The sequence below is a fragment of the Camelus bactrianus genome, chromosome 6 (genome assembly GCF_048773025.1).
Source record: "Camelus bactrianus isolate YW-2024 breed Bactrian camel chromosome 6, ASM4877302v1, whole genome shotgun sequence".
In the NCBI taxonomy this organism is placed as follows: domain Eukaryota; kingdom Metazoa; phylum Chordata; class Mammalia; order Artiodactyla; family Camelidae; genus Camelus; species Camelus bactrianus.
The window spans coordinates 82,330,173-82,352,879 of NC_133544.1; the positions used below are offsets into that span (position 1 = coordinate 82,330,173).

The window sequence follows — 22,707 nt, forward strand, 5'->3', positions numbered from 1 at the left end:
TGAAAAATATAACTCAGAATTTCAAAACTTACAGCAGGTCTGTTGGCAGTGAAGGCTCTCAGGGTTCGTCTTAAATGTTACTATTTTGTCCTAAGTTTTGGAAGATATTTTTCCTAGAGATACAATTCTAAGTTGACACATATCTTCTCTCAACTTTTGGAAGATATTTCAGTTATTTCATCTTCATTGTACTGTTAAGAAGTCAGCTTTCAGTTTAATTAACATTTCTTTATAAGTAATCTGGTTTCTCTCACTGACTACTTTCAGGAGCTTCCCTTTTTCTTTGGCATTCCATCATTTCAGCATCAGGTTCCAGATATTTATGTCCCTTCACTTATCCTGGAATTCACTGGGATTCCTGAATGTTACGTTTACGTCTGCAGATTAAGTGATACTTTGGGGGAAAAAAAGTGAAAAAACTAAGTCAGGAAGCAAGCCATGATCAGCATGAATCTGATCATCTTGGAGGCAGAAATGTTAAGCCCACAGTCACTTCCTGGGACTCTTCAAAGCTAAAAGTAATCATTGTTATTTGGGGAAATAATAGGCCATGCCTCATAAATTTAATAAATTTCAGAAGATTGAAATAGGATTTGCTAAGTATGCAGTAGCAAAAGAGTAGGTGCTGCCTAAGAAGTGTTAAGTTCCAGACACCAAAAAAGTAAGAGTTCTAGAAAATTCAAATCATCTTGGAAAAGGAAGAGCAAACCAGGCTCCTTGGCTCTTCAACAGTTATATTTACAAGACTTACACAGCTGAATTCATCTGTCATCAAGAATTTGTACCTTAATTTCTTTTTTGGAGCTAGACCACTGTGAACAAAAACCTCAAGGTGGAACTCAGTTACTTTTCAGGTCTACTCTGCACTTTGCTATTCATTTTCTCAACTCAGAAAAATTCACTATCCCCCAAATTCTCTAGATTGGGAATAAATATCTCAGCCTGTGTAGCAGGCTTTGTGGCAGCCCCAGCGTATGAAAGCTAGGCAACTGTTAAAAAAGGAGAATGTTCTAGGACATTTCATTTTAGCCTCATCCAAAGTTCAGTCTAACAATTACGGCTTTGCTATAAGCTATGGGAATATGTACCTCTTTGATGTCTGTTCCACTAGCCATTTTGTTAACTATTCAGTTTCTACAAGTTGGACACTTGATTCCTCATTCTTTTGGTTCTCAGAATTCAAAGCCACATAGTTTCTCCTTGGGTTAAAAACGAAAAAGGAGGAGATTTGTTTCAACCAGCAACCCGATCCTCATTCACAAACACATGCTGAATCAATTCCGCATTCCTGAATATACTTCGGCAAATATCTCATCAGCAGAGTCTAGTTCATAGTAGCTCTTTGTCAGTGGGGCTTTTTCCTACAACGAAGTCCTATTTCCTTGGAACAAACCTCCTTCCATGAGATTGCACCCATATCACCTTCTCTCTCCCACGTTCCACTTACAATGAAGTCCTCTCTTCTGTTCATTTAAAAATGATTTCAGACGACCGTACAACATGAAGACTGTAACTACTGAATAGTTCTACAACTTGCATGGGTTTGCTTAATAGCTCAAAGAGAGTCATTACATGAAAAAAGACAAGTGTCCAGACTTCTCCATTTTCAATTCTGTAATAGGTGGCATGTGCCCACATCCTTTACACAGTGAGGCTGCCATGAAGCCTGATACGTGTTGAGATGTTTAAAGATTGGGAGTCCTGCAGACATAGTAAATAATCGTATGGTTACCAGGAGAAAGAGGATGGGAGGGGATAAATTTGGGAGTTTGAGATCTGCAAATGTTAGCCACTATGTATAAAAATAGATTTAAAAAAATAATTTCGTATGTATAGCAAAGGGAACTATATTTAATATCTTGTAATAACCTTTAATAAAAAAGAATGTGATAACAAATCTGTGTACGTATATGCATGACTGGGACATTGTGCTGTACACCAGAAACTGACAAATTGTAACTGACTATACTTCAATTAAAAAAGAAAAAAAAAGGTTGAGAGTCACAGTACTGATGACAATCCTTGGGACTGTCACACACTTTATTCAACCATTCAAGATATATAACATTTCCTATATGTTAATCACTAAAGTTTCCTTCATCCCTAGAATTCTGTACCTCATCAGAGCTTTTTAAAAGGAAGAAGGAAGGGAGACAGACATTTCCACACCTCTCACCTACCCGTTCTCAGCAGCACTAACGACAAACGGCTGTTTGGAGAAGTCTCTCGCTCTCGCCAAACATGTTACTGCAGCCGAGTGACCGAAAAGAAGTTCTTTGGCCGAAATCTGAAAATGATGAGGGTAAGTTTTTAAACAGTTATAAATTTTTAGTTGAAGAATATGAACACGACATTATATAACATTCATAATTCCGATTAAGAAATGCTGTTATATTGTTTTTGCTGTACATAAGTTTCAGAAAAACATATATAGCATATCAAAATCCCCAGAATAACAAACTTCTAGATAAAGGAACTGTGTTATATAAACATTTTTTGTTTGTTTGTTTTTGGGTCTGTATTCATCATGAAACCTAGATGATTGCCAGACCTGTTTTACAACACCTAGGTTTTGAACACAAATATATCAGTATTGATGTTTCTTATGCGCTAAACATGGCCGGATGATAGTAGCATATTAATGTCCAAATTTCAGAATTCAGAAATGAGTTTGCAAAATAATGCAGAGAAAACATTACCCTTTCTGTACCCATTACCTTATTTGAACTCCTGCCTCAGAAGTAGTAAAAATGAACTTCTCTACATTAAAAATAAAATTTTCAGTAGCCTATTCTTTAAAATGCCAATATTTTTCTCCTGTATGTGAATTTAAAACATGACACCAAGGACTAATTCTTCCATTATCTCATGTGTGGAAGAAGTCTATTCCTCATTCCCCAATCCTATCAATAAGAACAAATTATTTCATAACATACTTGTTCTCTGCCTTCATCTTAGTTATATCCTAATCAGAAATATTTCTTTAAAAATACATTATCAGACTAAATTCCTAGCACTACAAAGAGGGTTTTGCACTTGGTTCTAATCACTTACAAACCAAGTTCCCTACCTTAGTCCTGGGAAATACAGAAGGTTTTGTCTCAGAAAACAACATACTATCTTTCTGCAAAATTACGCTTTGAAATACATACCTCTATGAATTTCAGTCCTTATCCTGTATATTACAGGCCAAATTAAACACTGAGTTAGGGTAAATCAAGGATATTCCTCTCCCAGAGAAAATCCACTATGGACAAAATAGCAGAACGGAACATCATTGCCTTTCATATGAAGTCCTCACTCTGCTAAACCTCTACACATAGTTGAATAAGCTGTGACAATTCATCACAATCTCCTCATTTTGTCACATTTTAGAACTTCTGTGAAGAATAACAACAACAACAAAAATTCTACAGTCACACCTAGTCACGGTCATGATGAAATCCAGGAAAACTTCACTTCTATTCATGGGCTCCACCTCTATGAAGCTTTGGTCCCCCCAACTCCCACCCTAGGTAATTCTAACAGCACAATGGAAAAAGGAAACGAATACACAGCTTGATGCACATCTACCATATAGTCCAGGCACTGGTGCAACTAAGAACAGGATTTCACCCCCATTTCACAGCTGAGGAAATTAGGGCTCAAAGAATATGTCATTTGCCCAATTCCACAGAGCTGGTATATACCAGGGCTAGAATTTGACCAAGATCTCCATTCTTTTTCTCTTCACGGTATTGCTATTCCTCATTTTGTCATTGTTGTGTTTCCTTATGAGTATGAAACACGAAGAAAAATAGAGCATACCAATACAAACAGGAAGAAAAATAGAACATACCAATATATCTGAGAGGATGTTCAGCTCACCTTTCTCTATGCTCAGAGGTGTGATGAACACCAGCAATCAACACCAGAAGCCGCCAGGGAGGGAGTTCCTAGCATGGGACTTGGAAAAGCTCCTCACTGGTAGACCTCACAAAGTTCTGGGGTAACTAGAAGGCTTTGGGAGTTAGACCCTGAGCCTGGAAGCAGAAGGTGTAACCTAAATGTGGGATGAGCAGCCCAGGACAGGGAGACAGCTATTCTCGGCTTCCCTGCACCCTGCCATTCATGGACAGGGAAAGTCTAAGATGTGTACCCAACCCCTAATGAATGCTTGGATACCTCCAAGATGCACAGAACTTAAATCACTGACTTTCCTTCCTTATTCCTACTCTCTAATCTTCTCTGTTCCTTATGCAAGTGATACTGTCATTGCACCAGTCCTAGCCATCACCCAATCCCCAAATCTGGAAGGTTTCTTTAGCTGTTCCTGCTCCTTTACCCAACATCCAGCTGGTTTCTCTGTTCTGCCCATTCTCTCTTATTAACATCATTCCGGGTTTCATGTCCTCTTCATTCCCACTGCCACTGATTTGGTTCATAGTCAAAAACTTCCCTGACTACATTGCTGTAGAAGCCTCCTGCCCACAGTCCCTGTCCCTTATCTCATCTCCCTCTCCTTTTCAATATATCCTTAATATCAAGTGATATTTGATATACCATCTCATATAAAACATCCTCAAAACCCCTTAATATTGTCACTGCTTTTAATTAGCATGTGGTGTTCTTGCTAGTTAAAAAAAAAAAAAAAAGCAAACCCCTCAGCATGTCAGATCCCATGTTGAGTCTACTCTGTCCTCTCCAGATGTGCCTGCCACCTCTAACTTACCCTTTATGTTCCACGTCTACTCAACTACTTTCACCAGTTCCCTGCCTTACACACGTGCACTTATTCTGCCTGGAATCTCCTCCCACCTGCCTTTCCTGTTCAAGTTTGGTGTACCCTTTAGAACTCAGGTCAGGCATCACCCTCAGAAACTTTTCCTTTCAAAAGCACACTTCACCCTGATTAGGATGGCTATAAAAACAACAACAGCAATATAAAATAACAAGTGTTGGTAAAGATGTTGAAAAATTGGAGCCTCTGGGCACTGCTAGCGAGAATCTAAAATGGTGCAGCCGCCTTAGAAAACAGTTTGACAGTTCCTCAAAGAATTTAAAATAGAGCTAACATTTAGTCCAGTAATTCTACTTCTGGGTACAGCCCAAAGAAGTGAAAGCAGGGACTCAAACATAGATCTGTACACCCATGTTCATGGCAGCACCAATCACAATAGTCAAAAGCCAGAAGCAATCCAAGTGTCCACTGACGAATGGATAAACAAAATGTGGTAAACACATACAACGGAGTATTACTGAGCCTTGAAAGGAAGGGCATTCTGACATATCGTACAATACATATGAAACTTGAGAACACTGTGTTAGGTGAAATAAGCCAGCGGCAAAAGGATAAATGCCGTATGACTCTATGCATATGAGATCATACAGTAGTCAAATTCAGACTGCATCCCACTGCTTTACAGCTTCCTAATGACACGTCTGTCCCCCACATCAGACTTTGAGAAACCTGAAGGAGGAATCTGTGCCTAGAACAAAAGCATCTGTGTAGTTTATCTAATGACTGCATAAATGAGTGTACTTAGGTTTGTTTTTACTACTTCACTTGGTGGCTAGTGAGTGTTTAAGACCACAGAACCTGATAAATTCTCTTACCTACACCGTTTTGGAGAGGAGAAGAAGGCTTTCCAAATTTAGTGCAAAGAGGATATAAACAGCTCCCAGTTCACTTTACATCCCTCCTCCTTCCAGTGTCCTTCTCCTCTTCCTGCTCTCCTCCCCTGTGATATGCCCACAGCCTTAAGATGCCCGACAGCTACTTTGTCACCCACACAGTTGTAACCTCTCTCACAAGCCCACGTCTTCACGGCCTCCCTTCTTCTTCCCCTGACTGAATTATTCCTTTATATATACATTTTAAAAACAAAAATGAAATTAAACTACTAAGCACTAAAATATCAATGAGGGACCACTCACTTGACTTTCTTACATATAACAAGAGGATTTCTTGAGAACTTAAAAGTGCCCTGAATTTTGAAAAGCCTAGAGTTTTCCCTACTAACCATTGACCCATTGTCATGTAAGAGCAAGAGTCAAAAAATAAGAGATGTGAATTGTTTATGGTCCTATGATTAGCCATAGAAAAATCTTAGGAAAAACTCTCATGTGGAAAATCCCACATTCATACTAATCAATATCTTATTCATGTTACTTTTTCACGATGTCCTCACAGTGAGTTACCAAAATATAAAGCTGATTCAGTCTCCTCAATGATTCTCCTTGCTTCTTCCACCCCTGCCGATCTGATTTCCATCCCCACCCCATGTCTCTAATAGAGGATTTCTCAATATTGGCACCTATTAGCATTTTGGATGGATAGTTTTTTTGTTGTGAGGGGCTGTCACATGCACTCCCAAGTGTTTACAGTATACCTGGCCCCTACCCACTAGACACCAGTAGCATATCCCTTTCTACTGCTCTAGCCCCAAGCACTTGCTCCTAAGAAAAGCATGAAACAACTATTCCCACTGAAGATGCAGTACAGACTGATCCCTAAGAAGAGCACCCTGTATTAGAATCTACCTGCACGTGGAGCCTGTGTCCTTCCTCTACTGCACTGTGACCTCTTGGGCAGCCAGCACCTGGTCTTTTCATTCATCTTTGAATGCAGGTACCTAGCATACTGCCTAACTTCCAATATGCACTCAGTAGATATGTGCTGGATAAATTTTGAATAAATACCAGGAACATACAGACAGATGATACAAACATAAAAAGATACAGATGCCAGGATTCCAAATTTCTTAAGCTTATAGCAACCTACATATTACGAGGCAACTACTGCAGACACAAAACCACTACAGTTTCACATTCAAAAAAGTAGCAAGATATTTTAAGCCATTTAGGAGTCTGAGTCTAAACTATAAGGGAAAATAAATGCAAGGGCCAATTTCAAAGTTCAGCTATTTCAACAATACCCAGTCCTTCTTTCAGGAATGTACATAACCACAGAGCTGAGCTGGTCTGCTTGCAGCTCTTGGCAGGCCTACAGTGTAACTGTTCAGTGATGGGAGATGTTAATTAATTACACTATAAAATAGAATTACAATTAATTGTTAATTTAGGTTTTAAAGTGACAAACTTTAAAGGCTAAAAATAGTCTTTGATCTTTAAAAGGCTTCTTAATGAGGGCAGTATACTTTAAGCACGTCATTAGTTTAAGTGTTCAAATTGGGTCTAGAGGCTACTAGAGCTAAGCAAGTATCTATTCCAATATATTAAATGTTTATGAGTTGGGACAAGGACAATTAATTGCTAATCAATGGACCAAATCCTAGGTGAAGTCAGGTTCTGAAATAGGAGGACGACAATAGTAAACTGGATTTAGAGCTTTTTGATGTGACCTATAAAAATCATAGGCAAGCAGAGATTAAAAGATAGTGAGAAAGCCAAACTGACAGAAACACCCAGATAATTAAGATATTACTCATTTAGTTAATAGTGGTTTTCAAGGGTGCCCTTAGTTTAGATTAATGAGCTATAATTTTTAGAATTATACTTACATGCCTATAGTTCCGTTACTTAAACATATAATTCAGGATATAAAATAGTCAAACACAGCTTAGCTTAAAGGATGGTAACACTTAGCTGGTAGGTAAGATTAGCAATATTCATAACATAATTGTCAAATATGATCTTGATTCACCATATAACATTTCATTTTTCCAAATTCAGAACTAACACCAATTTATTACTTCCTTAAGCACATTGTCAACTATCATGCAAAACTTCCACTGTCCCTGCAGGTAGAAGGAGCAAGCTGTGTGTATTTCGTGAGTGCTATCTGCTTCAATATTAGTCGTTTTCACTAACCTTTAGTTCAGATGAGAGATTCCAGAGACAGAGCTGACCCTCTTGACTTCCAGTCACAATCATCTGCTGGTCATCAGTGATCATGATGGCAGTGATGCTGTGGGAAGGGGCCTTCTTTCCCCAGAGTGCCACTGCCTGCAGGAAGGCCCTCATGTTGAAAGAATCCTGCACACACACAGATGGGAAGAAGTGTACACAGTTACCATTCATACATTTTGGGAAAGTGATCATCTCACAAATGTTTATTGGTGACCCAGACTCAAACAACGTGTACTCCCAGAGCTGTGGAGAAGGCTGCTTCCACATCTGGTAGAGAGGGAGGTGGTCATCAGACATTGAAATTACCACGCCCAGGGTTAGTTTGTTAAAGAAGAATAATTTTGATTCCAATCCTTGATTATTGATGCTAAGGAAGAGAAGGAGAGGAGTAGTCTGCCCGCCCCACGCCCCCTCCTGCCTTTGGGCGACCTTATACTCTGAAGTCCAGCTGTGCCGTTCAAGAAGAATAGAGTTGTCAACAGGCTATAGTTTGAAGACAACATTGTAGACTCTCTCTCCCCAGAAATGGTAGCTCACCTAACTGAACTTTGCTATTAAAAAGTAACTATTTTCTATAAAAACAATGTTTCCTGGTCTTCAAAGATTCATGTGTGGCTGCCATGATTTCTGTCATATTCATGCTCCACCTGTAGAACTTTTAATTATAATTTTTATTTGACCTATTTTTATATTTAGTACCTTCCCAAACAGTAATTTTTATGAAATCACTATCTTCACGTGTTAGTTACAGGGTTTAAATGAATATATAATTATCAAAAAAAGTTTTCCAAATACAACTTTCCAAATCTATGGGATGCATCAAAAGCAGTTCTAAGAGGGAAGTTTATAGTGATACAAGCCTACTTCAGGAAACAAGAAAAATCTCAAATAATCAACCTCATCTTACACCTCAAGGAACTAGAAAAAGAAGAACAAAGAACAAAGTTAGCAAAGGAAAGAAATCACAAAGATCAGAGCAGAAATAAATGAAATAGAGACTAAAAATAAAAAAAAAAAACCACAGAAAATCAACGGAACTAAGCTGGTCCTTTGAAAAGATAAACAAAATTAATAAACCTGTAGTTGGACTCATCAGACAAAAAAAAGAGTGTTCGACTAAAATCACAAATGAAAAGGAGAAGTTATAACTGACACTGCAGAAATACCAAGGAACATAAAAAAACTACTAGGAACATGCCAGTAAAAATGGACAACAAAGAAGAAATCACTATGATTTTCCCCTTTTTAATACTGATTTTTAAAAGTACAAGTGACAGCTTGATGTTCCATATAAGAATCTTTATCAGATGAATGACCTTACAGATTGAAGGAACACCTTCTAGTTGTGAATAAGCAGAATACTTCCCGTTGTCATTTTCATTGACACAGGATTCCAACAACAGAGTTCTGTGGTTCCTTTCTGTAACCAACTGTTGACTATAATATACGTAAAATACATAGGAGCTTCCCAGCCATTTGCCTTGGCATGTAACTGGGTTGTGAACACTTGACATGCAGGGTGAGAGAAATTGAAACCCTCAACCCAGTGTGTGTACAAAGATAATCATTTTCTATGCTCATGTTAAAAAGGATGGGGAATACTGAATTAAGTAAAACTTGTCTAGGAACGTAAGTAATTTAAAATTGTAAAAAGTCCAAACCATTATAGAGTTTGGAAAACCATACTTGCAACTAAGAAATAAACCTCTTGGTAATATAGAATTTGTTTTGTCACACAAACTCTCATCATGAGCAACTGGGATCTCCCAAACTCTTCCATTTAAAAAAGAAAAGTTTTTAAATAATGTATTTTTAGGTGCAGAAAGGAAAGGGCAATATATGCTAACAACGTGAGCTTCCTGATCACTTCCCAAAGCTAGAAGGGCTCTTAAATCACCGATGAGGAAATTGTAAATTAGAGCTGGTGAAGGATGGGTGTATCTTCATTGTTTGATCCCTGGACCCAAGCACACTGCCTGCCACAGGAGGGGATATTTAATAAATAATTCTTACATGACTTCTTGAAAATGGAGTAAGAAGAATTCACTAGAAACTAGAAGAAACTTTAAGAATGTGGCATTGAACTCCTATTTTGCTGATGAGGAGTTGGAGGAAAGGTGATGAGACTTTCCTGGAACCAGAGAGTCCTCTTGTTCCGGTAGAACTTATATTCTTGGGAAAGTAACTCCCCCAGTTCCCTTTTTGGTATTCCATTCAAATGAATGGAAATATAAGCAGTCTGATTCTAGGTTGATCATTAGGTTGTATCCAGCACACCACCGTCTCACCAATTTTATTCAAAATGCACTTTATTGTGAAGGAAAGAGGCAAGAAAATAAAATAGGAGTCATGTAAATCTTGACCTTTTTCCTCCAATAATAGCTAGCAGGTATTCTTTGATCCTCAGTTTTCTCATCTATGCAATGGGAAAAAATAACTACTTTGGAGAATTGATGCAAAAAGAGGTGATTCTATACAGAAAATGCTTATCACAATTCTTTGTTCATAACTGGCACTCAGTAAATATTTACTGAATGAATGGAGAAATGAATCACTATAATTTTACACTGTGGACCGGTAATATGATTATCACTTTCTAGCAATACCTTTCTCAGTGAGATTCCGCCCCTCCCCCCTTTCTTTTAGAATACTGTCACTACAATTTCTTTTCTCAAAAATAATGTGGATGTACACTAGAACATTTGGCCATGAAAATGTACAATTTGCTATTATTATTACTTCTAAACACTCTGATGATCTTTTAAACAACTCTAAGTAATATTAGGGTGCTCAGATTTAGCAAATAAAATTGTGAGATGTCCAGTTAAATTTGAATTTCAAATAAACAATGATTTTTTTTTAGAATAAGTATGTCTTGGGTAATACTTGGGATGTGCTTATACTAAAAAAATTGACTATTGCATGGAATATGCTTTACAAACATTGTTTACTGTTTATCTGAAATCCAAATTGAACTGGGTATCCTGTAGGCATCTTAGTACCGCTGGCAACCCTAAGTTACAGCTAAAAGGGAACCTTGAAGGTTACTATCATCCCCTTCATTCTACAGATGAAGGAAAGAAGGCTCAGAAGAACTGGTTACTTGCCCAAAGCAATCCAGGTAGAGACTGGCTGAAGTCTCTCTAAACTGCCCTCCAAGAACTCTCCTCCTGCACACCATGACAAAGACAACCCAGATTTCCCCACCAGAAAGTCTTAGTCATCAGCCAAGCAAAATTCTTTATGTTAATAGTTCATCAAAAATTTAAAAATACATACGTATATACATTCATACACGCATAAATAAATAAATAACAAAAAAAACAAAAAGTCAAGTAAAACAGCAACAATAAAATCTCTCAGGCATTCAGGCTCCAACGTGCCCTCCTTTGCCTTTAAAAGCTGGGCTAACCCTTCCTGGTCCTTTCTCTGTAATTACAACTTTTCCTGGCAAGCACAAGAAAAGGCAACACACCATTACAGCCCCCATCCTCCCTCTCACCCTGGTTTTCTTCCCCATAACAATTTGTTTTTATCTCCCTGACCTGTCTGAGGCTAGCAGAATAATTAGTATGATGCAAATATGGTTTTGTGGCTGGTATCTACTGGACACTGGAATTGTTTACACTTCACTAAACAGCTTTCTTCAGGGACAAGCCCTGACACTGAGTTTCTGCCTCTTCAGCCTCAAAGACAAAAACAAATCTCAAACTTTTTGACTGAGGACAGTCAACCAAAAATTACAAAGGATAAAGTCCTCAATTACTATCCATGAATTCCTTCAATAACCTCCTGACCAAAGTAAACATCTGTGAGTAAATAAAAGAGTATATTAGCTTTGGGAGAAAACAGATCTGGGTTCGAGTCTCAGATCTGCCACTTACAGTTGTGTGGCTTCTGAATCCCATTTCTTAAGTGGAAAGGAATTCCACCTACTTTCTTCAAAACTTATACTTAAGTACCGTGAGAGACACAAATAGATTACCTCATGATTCTTTCCCTCAAAGAAGATAATGTAGTCATCTTGAGCCAAAAGGGAGTTTTGTTACTAAGTTTTTTTAAGTTAAGGTTAAAATAGCTTGGAGTATTAAAATTCATCAAATTGTACACTTTAAATGAGTATAGCTTACTGTATGTAAATTATACCTTAATAAATTTGAAAAAAACAGATTGTAGATAAGAATAAGTAGCTTGGTCAAGGTCACACAGCTAGTAGGTGGCAATAAACTGGGAGAGGATGAAGTAGGGCTTTGTGAAGGAACAAGGAATAGATGTAAGCTGGAGAGAAAGCATCTGGGTGTTAGGGTAGGGCAGAGCAAGAGCTACTGCAACCACCGGGAAAGGAAGCAAGCAGCCTGAGGAACCCAGAGGACCTGAGGGTTCCTGCACAGCTGGTCTCAGCCAAAGCCGTGTCATCCAGAACCTGTCTGCTTGCAGTTGCTCCCAAAGCAAAAGGTCTTATTTTATCAACAGATTGTAATCAGGATAATTCCTTAGAAAAGGTTAAAAAAAAAAAAAAAAGTCAAAGGCTGCCCAAAGTATATTTGAATAAAACATAAAAATCCACCTGGTTTACTCAGGGAAGCATGACTATTTCAGAATTAACCCCTAACCAACATCAAAGCCAAGCTCCCTTCAAAATGTTATAGCTGAATGATGTACTAGTTAGGTTGTCTTTAAATGTACGTTAACATGAATGTTTGCTGTGTACTACCTAAAATCATACTGGGAAACATGTCTCTAATCCATTACAATAATCAAATCTTTTCCTCTACCCATTCATAAACCTCACTCCAACCCAGACGGTTCCTTACACCCAAACACTCGTAGTTGATGATCCTCCTAATTAACCAAGAAAATCAAGGAATTTAGACATGAGCATCCTCTCATCACTTCAGCATTCTATATCTTTTCCTTATTTTTAGCTTATTTTTTATGATATTCATACTAATTTCCTATGATAACATTTTAATCACTACCCCAAATACCATCTTCTGTCACCTCAGCTACTCATTTTATTAACCCATTATTTCTTGTGTTTTCAACTGATCCCCCTTTTCTTTGGCCCTTTTGCCTTTACTTACATGCATTTAGTTAACAAATATTTATTAAATATCTATTAAGTATCTATCATATGCAAGAGACTAGGCAAGATTTTAGGGATGCAGACAAGAACCTACAAACCTCAAGGAGCTCACAGGTGTCTAAGGAGACAGGCTTATCCCGAGTCAACAACAGTGTGATGGTTGTTATGTAAAATCAGTGCAAGAATGTTTGAGGATGCTTCCATGTCTTGGCTAATGTATATAGTGCTGCTCTGAACATTGGGGTGCATGTATCTTTTCGAATTAGAGTTCCCTCCAGATATATGCCCAGGAGTGGCATTGCTGGATCAGATGGTAAGTCTATTTTTAGCTTTTTGAGGAATCTCCATACTGTTTTCCATAATGGCTGCACCAAACTATATTACCACCAATAGTGTAGGAAGATTCCTTTTTCTCCACAGCCTTTCCAGCATTTATCGTTCATGGGCTTTTGAATGATGGTCATTCTGATTGGTGTGAGGTGATACATCATTGTAGGTTTGATTTGCATTTCTCTGATAATTAGTGATATTGGCACTGTGATTTTTTCATGTGCCATTTGTATGTCTTCATTGGAGAATTGCTTGTTTAAGTCTTCTGCCCATTTTCAGATTGGGGTTTTTTTTTTGTTGTTGTTATTAAGTTGTATGAGCTGTTTATATATTCTGGAAATTAAACCTTTGTCAGTCATATCATTTGCAAATATTTTCTTCCATTCCACAGGTTGTCATTTTGTTTTGCTTGTGGTTTCCTTTGCTGTGCAAAAGCTTGTAAGTTTAATTAGGTCCCATTTGCTAATTTTTGCTTGTATTTCCATTATCTGGGTAGACTGCTCTAGGAGAACATTGCTAAGATTTATGTCAGAGAATGTTTTGCCTATGTTTTCTTCTAGGAGATTTATCATGTCTTGTCTTATGTTTAAGTCTTTAAGCCATTTTGAGTTTATTTTTGTGTGTGGTGTGAAGGAGTGTTCTAACATCATTGATTTATATACTGCTGTCCAGTTGTAACTGGCTATATTTCAATTAAAAAATAATTTTGGAGGACAAAACACAAGTGGAGCTTGAAATCAAACATAGGAAGGATTTCTCTAGGGAGGTTAACATCTAAACTCAAATTCCAAATACTACACACTTACCAGTATTATACATTTGTTGGTTTGGTGACCCAGGCAAGTTCTTAGTTACTTTAAATTTTATTTTCCTCATCCATGAAATGGGAATAATACCTGCCTTACCTGGCTATAATAAGACTAAGGAGACAGTATAGACCCAGTGGTGAGGCCCTAGAGTTAGTCAGCCTGGATTTGAATGCCAACTCTACTACTGTATGCCCTCAGGCTAGTTACTTTACAACTGCATTTTGGATTCTTCATTGATAAAATGTAGATAAATAAGAATATCAATCTAATGGGGTAGACATGAGAGTTAAATGGGATAACCCATGGAAATCATTAGACAATGAGCATTCATTAAATGTTAGCTGCTCTTATCAGAAGGCCTTTTTACTCTTAAAACCTGTGTATAAATCCTGTTAGGTAAACAGTAGTACAATAAGTGGAATCCTTGTCATTTATAACCAATTATTTTATTATTCATAATTTACAGTGGATCCCAACTATTAAGTGAATTAAGCAGGAGAGACTAAATGAAAATCTAAAGGTACCAAATTGGCAAAATAGAACAAAATCTACCATTTTCCCATCTGTTACGGGTTAAACTGAGCTCATCCCCAAATTCATATATTGAAGTCCTAAGCCCCAGGACCTCAGAATGTGACCTTATTTGGAAACAAGGTCATTGCAGATGTAATTACTTAAGTAAAGTTGAGGTCATACTGGATTGGGGTGGGTGCCTAATCCAATATGACTGGCATCCTTAGAAAACAAGGAAATTTGGAGAAAGATGCACATGAGGGAACCATGTGAAAACAAAGGCAGAGATGAAGTGATTTCTCTAAGCCAAGGAATGCCAAAGACTGTCAGCAAACCACCAGAAGCTCGGGGAGAGGCATGGAACAGATTCTTCCTCAGAGTCCACGGAAGGAACCAACCTTGCTGACACCTTGATTTCAGACTCCCAACCTCTGGAACTGTAAGACAGGACATTTCTGTGTTATCTGAGTACCACTCCAGTTTGTGGTACTTTGTTATGGCAGCCCTAGAAAACTAATATACTATCTGACAGATTTCTGTTTCTTTCCAGCCAAATGTAAATCTTAATAATGCATATATCAATTCTGAAGACATATACTTAAATATGAGTCTGAATCACACAATTGGTCATTTACCAAATTCTGTTCCCTGCTTCATCTTTGAAATAAATCCCTTGTCCATTCATATTATAGATTCCCTGAGGAAAGAATATATTAATTCAACAGATATTTATTAAAATTCCTACTAAATGAAAGATGAAAAAACACAGGTTCCTGACCTCTAGAAATTCACAACCTACAAGTCAAGCCCTAAGTACATAATAACTGATGCAAAGCAGACTGGGATGAGTATTTCTGAGGTCCAAGAGCAAAGCACGCTTCACTTCCATGGTGTCAATCCCTTACACCTAGGCTTCTCCCTTAGAAAAAGTCTGTGTTTTCCATGGGCCAGTTGTCTCCTTCCTTAGCCCTGACATCTATCTCCCTTCTCCTGTGTTCAGCACAAGCTGACACCAGAAGTCAGTCTTCTGCCACTATGATCATCCTTTCCTTGCAGAACAAACAGATGGAAGGTACTCCCACAGGCAGGAATATGACTCTGTGTAGACAAGTCCTGGTTGGAGAAGGCTCCCTAATCTCTTTGATTCGTGTGTTTTCTGACTCTGCCCACAAAACAGGGATGCCTCTGCCAGGGAAACCTTTAAGACCACCCTCTTACACTCCAGGATCCTAGCAGAAGTGTGGTCCAAACAGATTTACTTCAAGAAGGTTTATGACTGCAGAATTCCCTGATGGCTTAGAGAGAAGGTAGAGGAGGGACAGGACTTGAAGGTCATAATCCAAAGGAACCTTAGCCTTGCTGGAATATTCAGTTCTTTAACAAGATATTTTCTGGGACTTCTAGCTCATTTTAGCATTAATTCAAGACACAAGCAGTGAGCCATTTGCCATTCTACTCATCTTTGTGTATTTTCTGTCGTGAGCAAAGACAAATTCTACCTACCCACCTCTTATCAGCATTTTTCCCTTTCCTGGCTCCTTTTACTTTCCTGATTCCTGATCACATCCCCACCTTCTGCCTTAATTATCCTCTCCTCTTTTTTCCCAGTCCTAAGACAAAGTGCTATAGATTTGTGTCCACTGAATGGCATTCCAGATGTTGTGTGTTGCTGGTTTTCCTCATGCACTCATTAGCTCATTTAATCCACACACCCACTATTAGTGTTATGAGGAAAAGGAGGCTTGGTAAATCTAAATCCTCCAACAAGAATTACATCTCTAGATCTGTCTGACTTCAAAGATCATCCCACTTCTCAAGTGACTTGAGAATAAGAGTGATGACACCACCACCTGTTTACAATTACTCTTTACAGATGAACCAGCCCACCTATTTCTTTAAAAACAAAACAAATCAAAAACAACTTAGGTCCAACCACAGGGGTGATTAAGGTGCCACATTACCCTTTAATTGAAGGGTAAATGTATAAATAATGTACAAAACCTATTCATTACATGTGTGAAAGGACATGCGTGGGCAAGAGTGTTTTCCAAGCATCAGGACTTAATGCAGAAACAACCACAAAAAGCCCACTGTTACCGTAACACTGGTGTCAGGGAACAAGACTCACAGTACAAAGTGAGATTTCGATACTGTAGTGATTTCAATGCCAAGTGTCACAAGAGTAGCTGAGGGAGACAGGTAAGGGCATGACTGCCTACAGGCCAACAGAAACCAGACAAAGGTAGTGCTTTCTAACATACTCTGGTTTCTGCTTATCCTGAAACAAATGTCCCTGGCAAGGGGGATCCCTCTTGTCACTTCTCTGTTAGGTTTCTACTGACCAGAGGAGTTACATCCAGTGAAATCGAGAAATTCTGTCGCTGGGGCATAAATAAATGCCCAACTCCTATAGTTCATGGGAGTCTGAGAACCTGAGAGGCCTGGAATTGATCCAACCCATTTTAACTAGCAAGAAACTACCTAGTAATACCTTGTTTGTATTTCTTGGAGGAGGGACACAAGAAACACTTATTTCATTCCACACAATAACTCACCACAATCAGAAGGAGCACAGCAAGGGCAACACCATCTCCCAGCTGCTGATTACATCAAAGGCTTGCAGCACAAATTCAATTTTATGATGTTAATCTCGGCCTGCCACTCAGAAATTTTCTCTGAGGGATATGATTTTTCTCTGGATTTCATTTTAAGAATGATTTTCTTCGTCCACAATCAATAAATTTATGTTTTCATCAAAAGACTCTATCTTGGTAGAATTCAATTGGCTATTTCAATCCCTTTTGGTGACACAATATTAATTAAAATAGTTTATGTTGCACTTCAGCTGGAAAAAAGAGGCAGCAAAAATAACAGCTACTCAGAACACATGTTCTGTGCACATCAACATGGAGGGCAGAAAATAATTTTCTCTTTCTCCAGGCGACAGACATTAGCTATTCAAGAGAGTTGCTCTGACTTACTTTATCTCTCTGGTCCCACTGGAAAAAAAAAAAAAAAGGCTCTTCCTGTTTGTATATTTTGTTCAGCAGGAAATCAAAATGCACATAAAGAAGATGCTCACTTCCCAGTGCCTCAAGAGAAGCAGAAATAAATGTCTGTGCCTGTGTGGCATATTGGGCTGTTAATTAAGAATCACAGTCCCTGTTTCTCTTAACTAAAAAGAATATTGTAATGCTATGAAAAATTCTTTTTATTTTCAATTTCTAAACAATGATTGCAATTGAATACATTATATTTTTTAAAAAGGAAACATATAGAATTAGTACAGAGTTTTTCACATTTAAAAAAGAGGAGAAAATTGAGAAATGTATTACAGGAGACTAATTCCATTTTAACTGTGATTTTGAGAGTGTTAGTTCACTTAACAAATATTTATGAAGGGCCTACTGTGTGCCTGACTCTGGTCACCACTTAAGGCTGAGAGAATATGAACTTGAGGCTGGAAATCTGAATTTTAAACCAGCTCTCCAAAGATATTCTTATTCACATTGGAGGCTAAGGAACTTAAATCAATCTTATCACCCACCATGCACAGCACAATTAATGAAATATACAAATTAACTGATAAATTTAAAGCAATATTCACTTAATGAATGACCAAAAAGAACAATTCCCTCAAGACGTTTTTATTCAGGGCCTGGTCTGCATGGCCTGGTGAGATCACCAATACTTGGCCGGTCTGATCTGGGCCTTCCACAGCAAACAGGCCTCGTCTGGCTCCTAACCTAGTATTTTTCTCTGCAAGGACTGAAACTTAAGAGTAGTGTCTTTTTCTGTCTACTGCTATCTAAATGACATGTAGAAAGAAATCTTCCATGTTCTGTAGGACTTTGCAATGAAACTGCTTAAGGTCTTTCCATGTGGAGACAGGCTTAAAGAGGAAAACTCTAGGTATTCAATCCTTGAGCAAATGCAAGAGGGATCATTCAAGAATGATCAAGTTAGAATGTTGAGGCAAAGTCTTCCTTACTTCAAAGACTCCTTAGAGCTAACAATACCAAAGAAGAAAGTCACAGGAGGGTAGGATCCTCTAACAAATTCCTCCCCAAATGTTCAGTTTGCATTTTGGTACTCCAGAATAAGTAATGCATTTTCCAGATTCCCTCTCCACAAAAATTTTCTCTAAAAGACTTACTTTGATTGCTCAGACTGTAAACAAGGACTGGAGCACGAAGCAGGGCCTGAGATCCTATCATGTAAATACAGGAATGCTAACCTTTGTCCAGCAAAGAACTCTCAGTGTGGTGGAACTCCCTCTAGAGAGCCTGGTCTTAAAACAGACAGGCCTAAAAAGACAGCCTTAGTTGAAGGAAAACCTGCCTCAGTTGGGGAGTAGGGATAGTGGTGGCAAAGTGGCAAAAGTACTTGATACTAAACAATGAGAAGTTACGACTTTTCTTGGCCTGCTGTTTATAATATGCATGAAAATGGTCAGTCTCATCTATGATCAAGGCTGGATTTGTGTTATATTTTCTATCATCAAGGGACTGAGATGGGTGTAGGGAACCTCATTGGTTGACTGTCACCTGCACATCAGACAGCCTCGTGTTTTATAGGCAGCTAAGTCTTCCAACAAAGTTGTGAGGTAGACATGCTTATAGGAGAGACTTGACGATTATATAAGGACATATTGATGTAAAATAATATACAACCCTCATTTTACATGTGAGGAAACTAAAGCTCATAGAAGTAAAATAATTTGCCAACATCCCATAGCCAGTAAAGGATGGGACAGCACAGGGACTTTGTGCGATGATTTGCATTGGTCCTGCTCTCTCACCCTGTGATACCTTCACACAAATTCTTCCCTTGGCCTGGAATGCTCTTCCTCAGTACTTCCTCCTGGTAAGCTCCTATAAAAATGGAACCTCCAAAACTGGAACTAAGTTTTAACTCCTTTGAGCCTCCCCTGGTTGATACCCTTCTACTCCCAGCATTCCCTGTTCTACCTTTACCAGAGCTCTTATCACTCTACTCAAATTCTTCCCATGTCTGTCACCTGAACTATACTATGAATGCTTGGAGGGCACGAACTTGTTCTTTTGTCCCTTGCATTCTGCTGGCAGGTAGCTTCACATATAATAAGAAGTCAAAAAAAGTTGAGGAGGAATTCAAAGAATTAATGTGTTCATTATGAAAGCATGTGATATGGCTTCAAGAGGTGCCTCTTTTCTCCTTCCTTCTCTCAGACAAATCAGTTTGTAAATGATCATCTTGAATGTAACTCTGAGGTCTGCACAAAGAGCAAAAGGCAGATGTAGAAAAAACACCCTTGGCTATCAACACACATTCTAATTCCTACTCAAGCAGCTTAAAATCATACCGGCTTTCTGGGCCCTCACAACTCACCACTGACTCAGAGGAAACACATAGTCAATTGACCATGAGGTTGATTGGTTCAATTAATTACATCCCCCTCATCCTGTACTTGCTTACTTTTTAAACACTCATATATAGGACTTTACATTTTTCCAGGTTAAATTTCATAAATTTAAAAGTAAAAGAGAAAGGAGGTCAGTGTTGGGAAAAAAATCAAAAGACAACTCATATTATTTATTGACAATTAAGTTGTAGACATGGCTATTTACATTATGTGCATCACCTCATTTGAATCTCATAATGATCCAAGGCTCTATTATTGTCTTTATTCTGAACATGAGGAAAATGAGGCTTGGAGAATATAAGTAGCTTACCCAAGATAAGAGCTAGAAAACCAAGACAGACTTAGGAGTCTCCAAAACTCATGCTCTTAACTACTGCTCTACCCTGCTTAGGTGGGGAGGGCAGTGCCCAGCATGTTAGGAAGCCCTTTGGAAACAAGAGCAAACTCTAGGAGAGATACTGCTCTAGAGCAGTGATACCTAGCTCTAGAAATAAGGAGCTGCCTTTTATAGAAGAGTTCAAAGTGACCTGAATGTCCTTTAAGACCAAACAAAATTTTCTCATTTTTAAGACAAAAATGACACATATACAGATGACTGATTAAAGAAGTTGTGGTATATTTATACAATGAAATACTAGTCAGCCATAAAAAAGATAATGCGATTCCCAGTAACAAGGATGGACCTGGAGATCATCATTATAAGTGAAGTAACCCAGAAAGAGAAAGAAAGATACCAGATGATATTGCTTAATATGTGGAATAATAATAAAAAAAAGACACAAATGAACTTATTTACAAGACAGAAACAGATTCACAGACATAGAGAACAAACTTATGATTACCAGAGGGTAGAGAGGGTAAGAAGGGATAAATTGGGGGTTCAAAATTTGCAGACACTACCTACTATATATAAAACAGATAAACAACAAGTTTCTTCTGTTTAACACAAGAAAGTATATTCAATATCTTGTAGTAACCTATAATGAAAAAGAATATATATATATGACTAAAACATGATGCTGTACACCAGAAACTGATACAGCATTGTAAACTGTCTATACTTCAATAAAAGGACTTGCTGAGTTAGTTTAGGTACTTGTCAGGACTTCAGAGATGGTCTGGTATGAGAACTCAGTGCACATATTCTTTTAGTCTTTATCCCCACCTCATCTCCTTGCCTCCAACTCAGTCTAGAGCAGAATTTAATCTAAAAATGTTATAACTGGGCAGGGAATCTACACATTCAGAACAGTGCTCTAGAGAGATGTCCTTTATAATGCAATGAGTTATAAATAAGAGATGCTGCATATGGTAACATTACTAAATAACAGAAAGAATAAGTGAATTGTCAAGCCACAAATATATCTGAATGCAGCAACCTTGAAACTTAGAAATATTCCTAATACCATTAATTTCCAAGGTTCCATGGAGTTCTTTAATAACTTACATACACTTCTATTCCGGTTGCCCTCTATAAACTAAAACCTTAGATACCTAAAGTATTCACTTCACTGGATAGAAACCATTAATGTAAGATTTCACACACAGGGAGAGGCTTAACAGTTGATATTTTATTGGTAAAATAGTTTTAATTTTAAGATATCCTCCCCAAAAGGTGAAAATATTGGAATTCAACAGAGGCCCAATTTTCAGTTTAAAAAATAATAATCACTTTACTAGAGCATTTCATGGAAAAATTTCCCTTTCTCTTACAATCTTTTGCATTCTTCACAGAAAACACTGTTGGTGTGCTTTAATATTGAAGGAACTAAAGGAGGGCTAAGGAGCAAACGTCACGTGACCAAATTAACCGCGAGTACTTGCAGAACAAAAGAGGTTGCTTTCTTCTTTCCTGTTCTTTAATAGGTGAGAACTAGGGAGGGTGGAGTGTAACCACACTGTGTTGAGGGGTGGGAGGGGTTGGGCGGGGGTAGGAAAAAGAGTGAAAGAAACAGAAGTTTCTAAATCTTTTCTTCAGGTAAAAATATTCCCAACAGGTGACCTAGTCTCCAAAGGTGACCTTGAACTCTTTTACCATTAAAACTACTAGGGGGAGAAAGAAAGTTAACGCTGCTGTACAGTAACATTCTGTTCGCATCTTAGTTAACAGTTGAGAAATGAACATATAAAAAAAGTTTTTTAAAGAGATAAACCCAAACATGCTCTAATCAGGGAGGAGGGTGGAATAAGGAAGCCCCCATCTTCAAGGGAGTGTTATTAGTACTTCACCTTTTGCAGATTTTCGTCAATGCAGACCTCACCCCCTATATTTTCCTGTCCCAGGTCTAACTTCACAAATGACAAAAGTCTTGTGTCCGCAACCTTTTTTGCTGGCTTAGCCGCAGGCACGCAACCAGGAAAGTTTTCACCAGATCCTATGCTCCAAGCTGTCACACCCTCGCCAGCCGGTGTCCGCCGGATCTTTTCCCGGGCTGCTGGAGTCAGCTTAATGAATTCAACCGACTCCTGTCCCATAGAAGTTGGATTTTCGAGTCCCAAGAAAGTCTCAATAGTGAATGGCGAATCTCTTAAAAGTATCTGGGAGCAGACTCTGCCCAGGACCACAGGTAGGAATACCAGGGTCCTCACCAACACCCCGCCCTCCCCTACTCTAAAGGACTAATTTGACAAGTACATGCCTGCGGTTCCTACTGATGGGACATCTGGAAAAGACAGTAGAAAACTTGGAGCAGAAAGAGGCTATAGCAACTGAT

The 22,707-nt window shown here is 38.3% G+C and overlaps 1 protein-coding gene and 1 long non-coding RNA gene across 3 annotated transcripts in view; one reads left to right on the forward strand and one right to left on the reverse strand.

Moving 5' to 3' along the window:
* Window positions 1–22,707, reverse strand: part of WDR72 (WD repeat domain 72) — a 190,943-nt gene that overhangs the window by 168,025 nt on the left and 211 nt on the right. For both annotated transcript variants that reach the window (XM_045506253.2, XM_045506250.2), the window contains exons 2-3: window positions 7,813–7,977; window positions 2,181–2,287 (exon numbers count right to left, since the gene is read on the reverse strand). In XM_045506253.2, the coding sequence (XP_045362209.1) occupies window positions 2,181–2,287; window positions 7,813–7,965 (260 nt within the window). In that variant the 5' untranslated portion in view covers window positions 7,966–7,977. The remainder of the gene's footprint in view (window positions 1–2,180; window positions 2,288–7,812; window positions 7,978–22,707) is intronic.
* On the forward strand, window positions 2,181–22,707 carry LOC141577970 (uncharacterized). Its single transcript, XR_012507668.1, has 3 exons — window positions 2,181–2,302; window positions 21,728–21,859; window positions 22,277–22,707. It is a non-coding gene; the product is annotated as an uncharacterized LOC141577970 (long non-coding RNA).